Source organism: Chrysemys picta, chromosome 8, assembly GCF_011386835.1.
Source record: "Chrysemys picta bellii isolate R12L10 chromosome 8, ASM1138683v2, whole genome shotgun sequence".
Lineage (NCBI taxonomy): Eukaryota > Metazoa > Chordata > Testudines > Emydidae > Chrysemys > Chrysemys picta.
Window position 1 is genome coordinate 11,423,998 of NC_088798.1, and position 16,051 is coordinate 11,440,048.

Consider the following 16,051-nt stretch of genomic DNA (forward strand, 5'->3'; position numbering starts at 1 on the left):
TTTTATGCTCTATAATGAATGTCTTGTAAAACTATACTATCACAACCATCCACTAAACTATAGCATACCATATTGTTAGTACAGTGTTTGGATCATAACTCTAGCATTCTGAAGTGTTTCTATAAACAATCTATAACACTGTACAGTATATTTGGGGGATTTATAAGATTATATTTAGCACTCATATTATAGATGAGCATACTCTATACATGATCACTGTAGAAAATCCCATGACAAAATTAATAATTATGTATTCAGTAGAAAGTTTGTATGGTAAATATGGCCTGGGGCCATACGCTGAATGATGAGACCAAAAAGAAATACTGAATATAAATAAATAAACTATAAGTATAGTAATGAGCAGTGAGCAGCCTCCCTCCATCTAGTGCACTGAATGAGGCAAGATCCCCGGGGGAAAGTGTAATTATGTAATTAAAGACTGTATCACAAAGCATATGCACAAGAAGGCCAAATTAAGGTTACACAAGCAACCTTAATTCTGGAGTAACCTAATTTTTGAGTGCTTGACTTTGCAATCTTAATATTCTTTTAACTTAGATTTTTTAAAATGTAATTTTTTATGTTTTTTTAAAAAAGCAAACAGAAAAAACACACAGAAATTCTACTGTGTGGAACCATATTGATCCTCACATGGGTCACTGAAGAGCTGGAACTTAGCTCCAAAGCACACACTTTTGTCACTTGAGCTAACAGTGCAATCAATAGCAGTAGCAGGTTGTTATCTGCGATGTGAGCCAGCAACTAGAAGGGGACGTGACACACACTTTAGCAGTGGGTTTTCACAGTTATTTACCAGACAGAAGAGTAATGCTGAGACTCAGGACTCCTCGATTCATTTCAGGTTCTGGAAGAAAGTGTATCTAGTGGTTACAGACCCTTCTTTTCCTGTCCACCCACCCCTAGTATGTGTCATAACAGCCTTTCTCTTCCTCATCTCTGCCCTTGCCACTGCCTCTATCCCCCGCAAGCTTGTCTCTGCCCGTTCTGCCCCATCCTATTCCACCTCTGTCCTCCTTCCCACTGCCTGTCTCTACTCCCATCGCCCTATGGCATTCCAGATAGGCAGCTTCCTCCTTCTCCATGCAGCCCCTGGGCACCATCAGCAGGATCACTGACAGCACAGAAAAGACAGTTTCCCTACTCTCAGTTCCTGCATCTGATGTTACAGCGACTCCTCAGTGCTTGGAGGAGCAAATGCAGAGAAAGTTGTGCGCAGACCAGGTTTTGAGCATGCCCAGTACAGACAATCATCTGAGAATTTAGCTGCCAAACTAATTAGTTTCTCCTGAGTATGTGCAAAATTCCATTATTTTTTTCCAGAGGCTTATAACTTGGCCAAATTTGGATGGATTTTTACAGGGATGGGAAAAAGGCCAATCCCCGACACAAGGGTGAATCCCCATGCCAAATTTCATGTCTCTGCTCTAAAGCCTGGAGGCACTAGAGCTCAATGAAACAGTTGTAATAATTTTTTAATATGGGCTAAAAATCCAAAATATTTCCCCCAATATCATTTTGGGAAATAGCTAAATCATTTTGCTGAAACATTAAAAAAATATTCAGCCTCAAGACAGACACCCGGCATAGAAAATTTCAGACCACATGATTAAAGTTTGGCAGAGTTATAAACAACTAAAACCAAGGTCTTATAATGGAAGATGTTGGGCAGCCTTAAATAGGCATCATTACCTGCACCACCCATCATAAAGAAAGCTACAGGGCCTGATTTTCAGAGGTGTAGATAGCACCCACACTTTCCATTGTCTTCAACTGGATTTGTGGGTGCTTAACTCCTCAGAATATCATGTCCACATAGGCCATCGTCAAATGGTCTATGTGGAATCCAGGCTTCTCCCACTCATATTCCTGCCTGCCTACTCACCGTCCCCATGTGGGCAGGGGACTAGCTGTCACATGGCAGCTGTTCTCTCCCCCATACTGTAACTTATGAGACTGATGGCATGTGCAGGGGAATAAGAAGGCCCTTTATACCCTCTAAATCACCTACCACATATCACAATTTGGTTCCATTATATATAGTTTGTTTGTTTTCCCTCTTTGTTTCCCCTTTGTTTTCCCTCTTTGTTTCATCCTCTAGGGTGAAATGCACCCCAGTGCAAAATTCTAGTACAAGACTTTCAAAATAGGGCTAATTTGGGATATAAGTAGTGCATGGGCCTTGTGCAGGTCCACTATAGAGAGGGGAATTTTATTCCTAGTGAGTAACAGTAATAAAACATATTAAGGACAACTGTATTTTAACTAGGTGCAGTTACCACCATGGTCCCCCCCTACCCCCAGAAAAGTTGTTGCAGCAACATGAACTTTCATAAAGGTTTTTGGAAGAATGTTAGATGTTCTGAATATAACACCTGTAAAGGAGTTAATTTCTAGAGCCAGCACTACTCAGTTGTTGCTATCTATCAGTGTCATCTCTGCCTATAACCAGTAAATAAGAATTTGTTCTGATAATGCATTGATTATGAGCCTGATTTTGAATTCCTTGTGCACTTAAAATTGTCACAGATTTCAACAATATTGATTGCACTGAGGTGGAGTTTCTCTGAAATCATTCTAAATGGTCTTTCTTCAGGTGGGAGAAGGTATTCTATCTCTTATGCTTGTGTAATTTAATTTAATATTTAATAAAATTTATTATTTTTCTACCTCATCTTACGCCAAACACAAAAAAGATACTAGATTAAATTAATGTTTCAGCTCTACAAATGCAGAATTAGAACACAGATCTCTGAATGAACATAAGAACAGCCATACTGGGTCAGACCAAAGGTTCATCTAGCCCATTAGCCTGTCTTCCGACGGTGGCCAATGCCAGGTGCTTCCCAGGGAATGAGCAGAACAGGTAATCATCAAGTGATCCATCCCCTGTTGCCCATTTCCACCTTCTGGCAAACAAAGGCTAGAGATATTATCCTTGCCCATCCTGGCTAATAGACATTGATGGACCTATGCTCCATGAATTTATCTAGTTCTTTTTTGAACCCTGTTATAGTCGTGGTTGACTGGGTGTTGTGTGAGGAAATACTTCCTTTTGCTTGTTTTAAACTTGCTGCCTATTCATTTCATTTGGTGACCTCTAGTTCTTGTGTTGTGAGAAGGAGTGAATAACACTTCCTTATTTACTTTCTCCACACTAGTCATGATTTTATAGACCTCTATCATATCCACCCTTAGTCATCTCTTTTCCAAGCTGAAAAGTCCCAGTTTGATTAATCGTTCTTCATATGGAAGCTGTTCCATACCCCTAATCATTTTTGTTGCCCCTTTCTGAACCTTTTCCAATTCCAGATGGGGTGACCACATCTGCACGCTGTAATTTTAGCATCAAAGATGTTAAGAGATGGAAAAGGCCCATTACTAGCAGATCATCTTGCTCACATCCTTACCTATCGAGGATTACTCTTAATACTGTACCCTGTTGTGTCCAGTTACAATATTTCCTGTCAAACATACTTTAAGTTTGTCTTACTTTTCTGCTTAGGTATGCTCCAAATTAATGCATAGGATTGCAAATAAATCTTTGCTCTAGTCTCAATTCTGCTACTGACTCGTATGACTTTGGGCAGGTGACTTAATTGTGTAGTGCCTCGGTTTCCCCAAATATAAAATGACAGGATGATACTTCCCTACTTCGGAGGGGCAGAGTGAAAATTAGTTTATGAATGTTTGTACATCCTCGGATGGAAAGCCCCAGGGAGTGCAAGGTATTATTGTTGTTGTTACAAAGTAGTCTGTAGCTAACTTCATGTATCCTTGCTCTTACTGCTTCAAAACTAAGCTGAAAGCTACTGAACACATTAGCCAATCCCCTGTAATGACTTGCCCTGAGTACCGGTTCAAGCTGTGATCATAGGGTGGCTTTGCTTTCAGAGCAAGAACGGTGCACAAGCACTGGCACAGTTTTAAAAATGTTATTAAGATGTTAAAAAATACTGAACAGAGTTTGAGCATAGAAGTTTTTGGTTATCAGGGAATAACATACAGATTAGCGAGGGTGCAAAATTTGGTTTAAGATCAGGTGGCATAAGGAATACATAATCTGCAATATCCCCGATTGGGGGTAAAAGGTTCATGGGTCAAAGTACAGGCATTGAGATATGAGGGTATGAAATTCATAGAGTGGCTATTTTCGGGTGTGGAGTATAATGAGTGGATATGATGATGAGGATGGATTGACCCTCATTTGATGAGTTTTAATGTTCAGGAAGTTTATGGTTCCAGTTCATATGATCCAACGGAGAAGGTCACTTGGTCCCTTTCTCGTAGTGGGAGAATGATGTCACTCTGGCTCACGCCTCCTGGTACTGTCGGTGGCCGGTGATGTGCTCGATGTAGATGTCCCTGAACCATCGGATGGCGTCTGAGACCATGAGGCGCCGCATGAGCCGTGCGTAGCGATGACCGATCCCGCAGGTCCACAGCACACGCTTGTTGCAGGGGTCCCAGGCGCCCAGGGCTCCGACAATCAGGACGTCCATCTGCACCTCGTAGCCCTTTGCTCTCAGGGTGTCAGCCAGGGGGGCGTACTTTTCCAGCTTACGAGCTCGGGCTTCGCGAAATGCCGGGATTCTGTTCTCAAAGGAGACTGTGACGTCGACGAGGATGATCTTTTTCTGGGCCTCGTCAGTGATGACCACGTCAGGTCGTAGCTGGCTGTCGGTACCGGGGATGGTGCAGTTCACGGAGATCTCCCCCAGGCGTGGTGCAATGGCTTTCCCCAGGCGGCTCTGGATGACGTTGTGGTGCAGCTGCCAGGCTCTGGAGTGAGGTTTGCAGCTGCACAGGACGTGGAGCAGGGTCTTGTTGGAATAGCCGCACTTCTGCAACGCTTGTCTCGGTTCCCATGGCGGACGGCTCCGTTGAGCGGGACGCAGTTGAGCCGGGCATGGTGGATGAACCGCCAGGCAGCAAAACGGGTGAAGCCGCCCCCGTCGAGGAAGTGGTTGCTGGCGTCCCACTTGCTGGTCAACTCAAAGGCTTTACTCTGGTCTGGTTTACGCTTCAGGGTTTCCACGTACAGCGAGTGGATGGTGGCCCGTACCCCAGGCTTTTAAACAGACCTAGCATCATACTGACTGTTAACCCTCACCTTAGTTTTACTTTCACTGCCGCCCATCAGCTACCCCACACTTCACTGACCAACCCGTCTTTGCACGGGGAGGCCACAAGCCACAGAGCTCGGCGAAGGGGCAGCGTGTTGCACGCACAGTGCTAGAGGCAAGGGGAGGCAGCAGCCCCCTACAGCAGGGGGCAGATTACACCGGGCTCAGCCCCCACAGGGCGGATGAAAGTCCGGTCACAGCCGGGGGTAGGAGCCCCGCTCCCTGCACAGGAAGGCGGCGGGACCCCCCAGGAGGGGGTGTAAAGCTCCCTGCACAGCGCAGATCTCCTCAGAGAGGGGTTCAGCCCGCCCGGGCGCGAGGGCGCCACACAGAGGAGGATGAATCCCCGCCCCAGGGCGGCCTTTGCCCTCCGGGAACGGCGGGTGCGGGCAGGCGCTGCGGCCCGGAAGCCGGCTACTGAGCACCGGGGAAGAGGGAGCGGGCGGCGTCGCAGTGACTGAGGCTCGGCTTGGAGATCATGGCGACCCGGCGGCTGCTGCTCTCCCCTGCCTCCTGCCTGAGGCGGACTAAGGCCCTGGGCGGTCCCGCGGCCCCCGGGCTGCGGAGGGGCTACAGCAGCGCCGACTCCTTCCAGTACCTGCACCGCAGCATCGTGCCCACCATGCACTTTCAGAAAAGCCTGCCCAGGTAAGGCGGCCGCTGCCCTCCCCGCCCCTGAGCCAGAGCGCGCGGCACCCCTCTGAACCGGGGCCCCCCGCAGCAGAGCTCCCCCCGGGACCCCCACCAGCTCCGAGATCCCCGCAGCAGAGCTCCCAGCCCCTCTCTGAGCCCCCCTGAGCCGGGGACCCCCGCAGCAGAGCTCCCCCCGGGGCCCCCACCACCTCCGAGATCCCCGCAGCAGAGCTCCCCCCGGGACCCCCACCACCTCCGAGATCCCCGCAGCAGAGCTCCCCCCGGGACCCCCACCACCTCCGAGATCCCCGCAGCAGAGCTCCTCCCGGGACCCCCACCAGCTCCGAGATCCCCGCAGCAGAGCTCCCAGCCCCTCTCTGAGCCCCCCTGAGCCGGGGACCCCCGCAGCAGAGCTCCCCCCGGGGCCCCCACCACCTCCGAGATCCCCGCAGCAGAGCTCCCCCCGGGGCCCCCACCACCTCCGAGATCCCCGCAGCAGAGCTCCCAGCCCCTCTCTGAGCCCCCCTGAGCTGGGGACCCCTGCATCAGAACCCCCAGTTCCCCTTTGAGACCCATCACACACCAGAGCCTCTGGTCCTCCTTTCAGTCCCCCGGGGATCTCCACACTAGAGACCTTGCCCCCTTCGGAGTGCCTCACCACCACCCTAGGGATCCCCACACTAGAGACCTTGCCCCCTTCTGAGCCCCTCACTGCTACCCCAGGGACCCTGCACCACAGACACCTCCCCATCTTCCTTTGAGCCCCACAATCACCCTGGGTTCTTCCTCTGAGCCATCCTCTCCATCACCCTTAGAGCCACTCCACTCTAGGACCCCCTACCCTACCCCTTTTGAGTCCCCCATACCGGTAAGGGAGCCCTAGGCATCCTTCTGAGCTCCCAGAAACTCCTCCCTCTCTGCTACTCCTCCATCCCCTGTGCTAAGAAAACCCCCATCTCCTTTCCCCTGCCCAGCTAAGGGAGCTCCTTTCTCCCATGATTGCTGGCATCTAATGCCCATTTTCTCCTTCTCCTTTGTCTAGGTCAGTCCTTTTCCCCTGGTAAGGGAGTCCCATGTCTCTACATTTCAGAAATGGTGACTGCTGGCTTTAAAGGCAGCAACATTCTTCCACATCAGAGAGGAAATGCACTCTGTACAAACAAACAAACAAACAAACAAAAAAACCCTGCTCCAATGCAGAGTAGGCAGCCCTGTGCTATGGGTGACTAAATACACAGCTTAATTGCTGGGTCCAACTTTCTTATGGTGAACAACAGGTTTTATGGCTCATGGTGAAGCCTTAATAGCACACTACTAGATCAGGTCTGCTTTGGGAAACTACCAGTACACAGCAGGTGGTGGGGTCAACAGACCAGTCGATATGTATTGGTTTCAGATTGCTCGCTACACCCCTAATGAATGAGGTTTGGTATATGCTGAAAGTGCAGGACATGGAGAAGGGTACATTGTCTTTGGGATGGGATACAGTGTATTATGTAGGTGAAAGGTTATTGCTAACAGAGGGTTGTGACTTTGATCTTTGCTAGTAGTATTCAAGTGTATACTGCCAGTTTAAAAATTATAATCTAATTATAACCTTCTGTCTCAAATCTCTTATCTACCATTGTTTAAGTAACACATATGATTATTACAAAGGAAAGGGATTAGAGAAAACACCCCCCCCCCCATTTGTTTACTTTGTGCATTGGACAGCACTTCCTGTATAGTTAATTTCATTGTTTCATTATACTGTAGTTAGTTTCCCCATTTGTTTGTGTGGCTCTTTCACAGAGCAACAGGGGAGAAAGAAGCATTTAAAAAAAATAGAAATATGGCAGTAAAAACAACAAAAATCAAACTATGTATCAAGGTGAAAACAGCTTTCATGTTTAGGCTAAGATGAGCATTGGAAAGAAATTTGTTCGAATTTCCAACAGGAATCAAAATACAGAAAACATTCTATGCCTAGCAGTATATAAAATTATGGAGGATCTGTGAGTTGGCTACTTGTAAAACAAGTTCCTGTTTTTCTGTCATGCTTACTTAGGCCAGGGCTACACTAGCGGGGGGGTTCGAACTAAGATACTTCGACTTCAGCCACGCGAATAGTGTAGCTGAAGTTGCGTATCTTAGTTCGACTTACCTGGCCGTCCTCACGGCGGTGAGTCGACTGCTGCGGCTCCCCCGTCGACGCCGCTTCCTCCTCCTGCCGAGGTGGAGTACGGGCGTCGATTAGCGGATTGATTTATCGTGTCCAGACGAGACACGATAAATTGATCGCCGATACATCAAACACTACCCACCGATCCAGCGGATAGTATAGACGTACCCTTATAAAAAAAGCATAGGAATTAACTTACAAACAATATGGTATTTTAAGAATCTTTACTGTCAGAGCTTTAACAACAACATTTTAGTTTGCTTTTTTTTCTTTCCCCTCAGGTTGCCAATTCCCAAACTAGAAGATACTGTTAGGAGGTATTTGAATGCCCAAAAGCCTCTCTTAGACGATGATCAATTCAGGTATGGATACATAGAAAACCAAACAGTGCTTCAGTGTACATCAAATCTTTCACTCCAACTCCTACATATTAGAAGATGCATCTTTTTAAAAAAATGCCTGGAGACAGCATTTTGATCGTCTGATTGATTGATTGATTGTTTTAGGAAAACTGAAGAACTTGGTCGCAGCTTTGAACATGGAATTGGAAGAGAATTGCATGAGCAGCTGGTTGCTCAAGACAAGCAGAACAAACATACTAGTTACATCTCAGGTAGGAAGGTTTATAGTGGGATAAAGAAGAGACTCATTTTGAGGAGAGACTTGCTTGATGACAGTCAGCTCATAATGCTATGAATAATAGATTAAAGTTTAAGCTCCTTATTATTGTTTACACTCAGAACAAGATGTGAAAACTCCATTTGACAATGTCTGAGCTAATTAGAAGACCGTCTCTGGTGGAAAAAAGAGGGCACTTCACAAAATGTTATCTTTAATATACCAAATACTTTAGGATCTCTTATTGTCACCTAACAGAAATATCAACCACAGCAAGATTTCCTCAAAGATGTTTTCATTTGGAAGAAAGTAACTTAAACCAGTACATTAGCAAATTATAGTGGTAAAAAAAAAAAAGTGTAGTATAGGAAGAACAATGGTGCTATCAAAATCAAAGATGGAGGGCCAGCCACAACACTCTTAGTATACAGATTTTTATTAAAGTGAGCAAAAGATTTGTGTCTGTCTATATAATCAGAACACATTGGTGAAAAGAACATTTGCTCAGTGATATACAGTATCATTTTGTACTGTGGTCCACTCTGATAGAATGCTGTGTATGTTGTAGTGCCTCTGTGTAAGGGGAATTAGTTAAGGTTAATGTGGGATCCTTATATCAAAATATCCTTAAGTGTGGAGCATCTTGCTCAAGTGCAGGACATGTTGGTATCTGTGTAGGAAGATCTTGTGTCCTGGATGTTCTTTCCCCTGGTGGAGAAGAAAGATCCTGCTGCTATAGGAGGTTGAGGGATATTGGAAAAACAATAGTGAAAAATATTTACTGTTTATTTTTTAAAAGAGTAATTACAAATATAAATTCAAGTATATTCCCGTGTTTAGACTCCTCCATGCCTCTAAAGCTAGTAAACTAACCCAGGTCTAGTTACAGTCATGAATCTGTTTGAAAGTGCTTGATTGGAAAACTGAATTCTCAGAAAAGTTGGGCAAGATGACTGAACAGTGGGGGATGGAAGGAGACACTCCCCCAGCCTTAAAAAAATGCGGAGCATTATTCTTTTAAAGAACAAGAAAAGGAAAGACTCAGAAAGAGGAAGACCAGAATAAAGAAAAGGCGAGAGAGAACATAAGACAAAAAGAAGGAGATGAAATTCAGACAGAGAGAGAAAGAAAAGAGGGAAAGAAAAGCAAGAGAAAGCATGTAGCTTTTAGGTTAGTGAATTTTATTTATTTATTTATTCATGTTACTTCCAGTGGCTTTCAAATGTAAATGATTATAGTGTTTGTGGAAGGCAGATGCTGGGTGGACAGCAATGGAGACTGAGATAATATATCCAGTACAGCACAAGCAGCATCAGTGTAATCTTCTCCCCATACTGTCCTGCCATTGTGCTTCAATCATTGCTCTCTGCTGAGACTACCAGTAAGGGTGCCAACGGTGGTAGTTTACCAGACATGTATTTGAATTGCACTGAGAACCACCAACTTCTCACATAGGCCAGCTTGATCAGCCTTTTGATAGTAATGACTTTCACTCGTTATTGCCATCCTGTCACCCCAGTATTTCCCTGGCGGAAAGCCCACCTAAGCTTAATGTTGAGGGGAAATGTGGCAGATTATTATCGTTAACTGGTTTTCTTGAGCATTATTATGTAAATGGATGTGCTGCAGCTGCAACCGGCCCTCTTTCCCCCGACTTTCAAGTCCTGTTCATTTTTGTTGTTGTTTCCATAAGTGTAACAAAACATCATTATTCCTATGAGGAGGAAGAATGAGTTAAGAGGCTTATATACCATGGTGAGGAGTGGGTTATAAAACCCAACTTGTATGCTAGCTAGTCTTTCAACTCTGGAGATCTGGACTTCAAATTCTGACTTAAGTCATAGCTGAAAATGAGTGTGGTTTTACTGAGTCCCCAGTGGGAATTAGGGGTTGCTGCAGGGAAGGAATTCAGAAGGGAAGAACAAAAGACACAGGCAGAAGAAAGTGAGAAATAGAGAAAGAAGGATGAGAAAGGAAGGTAAATGGGACAGAAGTAATGGTGGTCCCAAAGGTGAGCATGTTTTCCCACTGAGTGATGCAACCTAAAGGCCATGCTGCACTCTAGATCTTTGTGCAAAGCTCCCACGGACATCAGTGGGAGGTCCATTTCTGATTTGGTGGGAATATGTTGCCCTAATGTACCCCAGTCCATGGATTGTAATTAAATACAGATATTGGAGCTCTCTACCGAATGACTTTGACAGATAATATAGATGGTTCTAAACAGTGCTTTCACAATTAGCCAATTTTACCTGTATTAATCTATTTCTCAACTCTCCATTTTTAGGTCCCTGGTTTGATATGTATCTAAGTTCACGTGACTCTGTTGTTTTGAATTTTAACCCATTTATGTCTTTCAACCCTGACCCAAAAGCTGAATACAATGATCAGCTCACACGAGCAACGAACATGACTGTTTCTGCTATGCGTTTTTTGAAGACTCTCAGGGCCGGCTATCTAGAGCCAGAGGTTTTTCACCTCAATCCAGACAAAAGTGACACTCAAACCTTTAGGAGACTCATTCGATTTGTGCCTTCATCTTTCTCATGGTTTGGTGCCTACATGGTCAATGCATACCCCTTAGATATGTCTCAGTACTTCCGACTTTTCAATTCCACACGATTGCCTAAGCTCAGTCAAGACGAGCTTTTTACAGATGAAAAAGCAAAGCACTTGCTGGTGCTCAGAAATGGGAATTTTTATGTATTTGATGTCCTTGATAGAGATGGGAATATAGTGAAGCCTTCTGAAATACAAGCACACCTGAAATACATACTTAGTGACAATAGTCCAGCCCCAGCCTTCCCTCTTGCATATTTGCCCAGTGAAAACCGAGATATATGGGCACTACTGAGAGAGAAGCTACTCGATAATGGCAATGAAGAAGTCCTCCAAAAAGTGGATTCTGCTGTCTTCTGTCTATGTTTAGATGACTTCCCCATTAAAGACCTTGTGCACTTGTCCCACACCATGTTGCATGGAGATGGTATTAACCGCTGGTATGATAAGTCCTTTAACCTTATCCTAGCCAAAGATGGCAATGCGGCCATCCATTTTGAACATTCCTGGGGAGATGGTGTGGCTGTATTAAGATTTCAGAATGAAGTATTTAAAGACAGCACCCAGAAGCCAGCTGTCACCCCACAATCTCAACCTGCTGCAGTTGACTCTTCCAGCGCTGTGCAGAAACTCAGCTTTAAGTTGAATGATGCCTTAAAAGCAGGAATTACCAAAGCCAAACAGAACTTCGATGCCACTGTGGAAACCTTGACTCTCGATTTTATTCAGTTTAAGAAAGGAGGCAAGGAGTTTTTAAAGCAGAAGAAGATCAGTCCTGATGCTGTGGCTCAACTTTCTTTCCAGATGGCTTTCCTTCGGCAGTACGGCCAGACCGTTGCCACATATGAGTCTTGCAGTACGGCAGCTTTCAAACACGGTCGCACAGAGACCATCCGTCCTGCCTCCATCTATACAAAGAAGTGCACGGAAGCTTTTGTCAGGCAACCTTCCAAACACAGCACAGAGGAGCTTCAGCAGATGATTGTTGAGTGCTCAAAGTACCACAGCCAGTTGACAAAAGAAGCTGCTATGGGTAAGTGTGAGTGTCAGGTCATGGTGATAGAACGTTCGCATTGCTTCACAAAATGAATCTCATCAGCTTATTTGCTCGTTAATGCTAAACTTTTACAGAAGTCTCACTAAATGTAATTTAATCTAGCTGGAGGGCCTATGCTCATTCAAACTTTGTAGAATGCCAACTACACCTCTACCCTGATATAACACGGTAAAGCAGTGCTCCGGGGGGGCAGGGCTGCGCACTCCGGCGGATCAAAGCAAGGTCGATATAACGCGGTTTCACCTATAACACGGTAAGATTTTTTGTCTCCCGAGGACAGCGTTATATCGGGGTAGAGGTGTAATAGCAGGGCTTTCCAAGTTAAAAAACATATTGTTCTTGTGACATTCTTCTTAAGAAGGGAGTGTCTTTGAGTTCCCCTTATTTGCTTCAGACCCACGCACATCAAGATTTTTCCTATACGGTAGATAAATTACTGTTATACTAGCCCACATGTGGCAGCTAACTGGCTGATGCCCTGGAGAGTGCAACACAAAGCAGGATTTTGGGTTGCTTCATGTATCTGCCTGCAGGTGGTACTGAGGCCACTGTGCAAACTGGTCTTGGTTCCTTCTGCTGCACCAGTGATAAATTTTCCCAAGTGGCTCTATCTGACCTGACCCTATTGCATTTTAAAATAAATCAGAATTAGAGCTTGCTAACTTCTTCTAGATTTTTAGTAAAATGTAGCCTACAGGGCCTTGTCCAATTTTATTGTAATCTCTTTACTGTTGGTTCAGTAGCCTTTTCCTCTGTAGTTCCTGCCATTTGGAACATGCTATCTCAGACTCTCTTTTAAAGTAATATGAAAACATTTATTCCTTTTTCAAACCTCATCTTTTGATCTTCTCCATTTAACTTCTTAACTATTGTTAAAAACCCTTTTTATTAATATTGCAGTAGTGCCTAGATGTCCCAGAGATCATGGCCCCATTATAGTAGTTGCTAGCTAAATCAGTAAAATAGAGTTCCTGTCCCAGAGAATGGATGTGCTAAAAATGCATTGCAATTTCCTTCTGTAAGGCATATTACCATAACTTGTAAGAAAGCTGCTACAGAAAAAACTCTTGTAAGTTTTGTGGCTTTGAAGAGGTGTGATATTTAGTGTGTTAAATAACTACACCTCTACCTCGATATAACACGAATTCGGATATAACGCGGTAAAGCATTGGTCCGGGGGGTGTGGGGCTACGCACTCTGGTGGATCAAAGCAAGTTCAATATAACGCAGTTTCACCTATAATGCGGTAAGATTTTGTGGCTCCCGAGGACAGTGTTATATCAAGGTAGACGTGTATTTTCTGTAGAAAAGCAGTGGTTTTCTGTAGTGTTTTGTATTTTAATGCCACTATATAAATCCATGGTATGCCCATACCTTGACTACTGAGTGCAGTTCTGGTCACCTCATCTCAAAAGATATATTAGAATTGGAAAGGGTACCAAGAAAGGCAACAAAAATGATTAGGGATATGGAACAACTTCCATATGAGCGGAGATTAAAAAGAATGGGACCCTTCAGCTTTAGAAAAGAGACGACTAAGGGGGGATATGATAGAGGTCTATAAAATCATGGATGGTGTGGAGAAAGTGAAAAGGGAAGCATTATTTACCCCTCCACATAACACACAAACCAGGGGTCACCCAATGAAATTAAGAGGCAGCAGGTTTAAAAACAAATATAAGGAAGTATTTCTTCCCACAACGCACAGTTGACCTGCGAAATTCATTGCCTGGGATGTTGTGAAGGCTAAAAGTATAACTGGGTTCAAAAAAGAATTAGGTAAGTTCATGGATGATGGGTCCATCATTGGCTATTTAGCCAAGATGGTTAGGGACACAACCCCATGCTCTGGGTGTCCCTAACCCTCTGACTGCCAGAAGCAGGGACTGGATGACAAGGGATGGATCACTTGATAATTGCTTTGTTTTGTTCATTCCCTCTGTATCCTCTGGCATTGGCAGTTTGCCTAAGTGAACCATTAGTCTGATCCATCATGGTCATTCTTATGTTCTTATTTTAACAGGTCAAGGATTTGACCGGCATTTGTTCAGTTTGCGTTATTTGGCAGCATCAAAAGGTATCCCATTACCTGACATCTACCAGGACCAAACCTACGCTCAGCTGAATCACAACATTCTGTCCACAAGCACATTGAGCAGCCCAGCTGTGAATATGGGAGGATTTGCTCCAGTGGTGCCGGATGGCTTTGGTGTAGCCTATGGAGTGCATGATGATTGGATTGGCTGCAGTGCCTCTTCTTACCCAGCCAGGAATGTACACGAATTCGTCCAGTGTGTGCATAAGTCACTGGAAGATATTTTTCATGTTTTAGAAGGTAAGCATATCAGTAGGTAGGCACAACAGGGCTGGGATACTTTTTTTTAATGCACAATATAAAATGTTTGGATCAAGATCACTTCTGATCATGTGTGGCTGAATGTGGAAAAATGTTGCTAGTGCTAATTTACTAAGCATTTTGACTGGGATTTTCAAAGGAGTCTATAAGAATTAAGTGACCAACTTGCACTGAATTTCCATGGGAGTTAAGCACCTTTTGAAAATCTTAGCCATATAAAGAAATTAAGTGCAAGCGCCTGCATGCGATATTCAGGAAATACTTAATTCTGATATTCTGAACTGTTAGATAATGGAATATAAAATGTTCTTAAAATATAACAGAGGCATTAAATATTCATTTCTAGAAAGGAACTTTAGTAGTGTACTGATTAAACTTGAGCTTAAGATCTATGAGTGTTCATGTTTACATTGGGAACGAGAAACTACATTTGAACAATGTTGTAACATCTACAAAAGTTGTATTCAGTTGTAAATCCTACACATGTGATATGCTCACTTACTAGATCAGTCATCTTTATTTTTCTTGTTAAATTTGAATCAGTGTCAAACTAACTGCCTCTTCTGTTGGAAGCATTTCCAATATAATGATTGGTTTAAATGAAAACGTGAGACTTTAACAATACCAACAACTGTAATCATGTGTTAAATCTTCAAACTGTTAAGAAATTGGTTGGACAATAATGTTTAAATAAAGCTACCTATGACATGGTTGAAGAAATGTTTTAGTAGTATCTCAGGATTAGGGATTTGAGAGTTCCTGGTGTGAAGAGTTTACACTTTTAAAATAAGCATACAAAGGCTGATAGAGGAATACAGTCAAATGCATATACTTTTTAGATAAACTTAATTTATAAAGTGTCAATTATTTCTGTTTGTACATCTGCCCTATAATCTGTTTTGTGTTCCCTTGCATAAGCCTGTATCTTTAATACTGAAAAATCATTTCTCATTAACTTCTCCATAGGCTAGTGCTGCTTTTCTTTCCCAAATATCTCTCTCCTATGGTGGAGAAGGAATCACCATCAGCCATTCTCCTTAATGACTATTTCCTACCTCCTCTAGAACTCTCCAGACTTCTTGATGGCACCACGAGTATCTGTTGGAACCTTTCAGCCTATTTGCCAAGGCAAGTGGCAGGGATGTCTTAGGGCTTGTCTATACTTACGCGCTGGTTCGGCGGCAGGCAATCGAACTTCTGGGTTCGATTTATCGCGTCTTGTCTGGACGCGATAAATCGAACTCAGAAGTGCTCCCCATCGACTCCGGTAATCCTGCTCGCCGCGAGGAGTACGCGGAGTCGACGGGGGAGCCTGCCTGCCGCGTCTGGACCGCGGTAAGTTCGAACTAAGGTACGTCGACTTCAGCTACGTTATTCACGTAGCTGAAGTTGCGTACCTTAGTTCGATTTGGGGGTTTAGTGTAGACCAAGCCCTAGTATTTGCAGATTTAAGATGTCTCTGAAATGAAGGCATTGGGCTTGAGGTGGGAGAGGTTCAAGGAGCTTTCCAACAGGCACAGTAG

General features: G+C 44.3%; 1 protein-coding gene across 3 annotated transcripts; it reads left to right on the plus strand.

Annotated features, from left to right (window-relative positions):
• The first annotated feature begins 5,187 nt into the window (after positions 1-5,187).
• Positions 5,188-15,248, plus strand: CPT2 (carnitine palmitoyltransferase 2). Of its 3 annotated transcripts, none has more exons than XM_065555374.1 (6): positions 5,256-5,792; positions 8,220-8,300; positions 8,445-8,551; positions 9,580-9,726; positions 10,844-12,148; positions 14,196-15,248. In XM_065555374.1, the coding sequence occupies exons 5-6, from the start codon at positions 10,858-10,860 to the stop codon at positions 14,525-14,527; spliced, it is 1,623 nt and encodes a 540-aa protein (XP_065411446.1). In that variant the 5' UTR covers positions 5,256-5,792; positions 8,220-8,300; positions 8,445-8,551; positions 9,580-9,726; positions 10,844-10,857; the 3' UTR covers positions 14,528-15,248. The 3 variants fall into 3 exon arrangements, with proteins under 3 accessions (XP_005284889.2, XP_065411446.1, XP_065411447.1); XM_065555375.1 differs by having other exon boundaries at positions 5,611-5,792; positions 8,679-9,726; XM_005284832.5 differs by lacking the exon at positions 9,580-9,726 and having other exon boundaries at positions 5,188-5,792.
• The last annotated feature ends 803 nt before the right edge of the window (positions 15,249-16,051 follow it).

Coding starts and splice junctions, on each gene's coding strand:
- CPT2 (XM_005284832.5), top strand. CDS start 5,623: ATGGCGACCCGGCGGCTGCTGCTCTCCCCTGCCTCCTGCCTGAGGCGG. Junction 5,793..8,219: donor TTTCAGAAAAGCCTGCCCAG/GTAAGGCGGCCG, acceptor CTTTCCCCTCAG/GTTGCCAATTCCCAAACTAG. Junction 8,552..10,843: donor ACATACTAGTTACATCTCAG/GTAGGAAGGTTT, acceptor CTCCATTTTTAG/GTCCCTGGTTTGATATGTAT.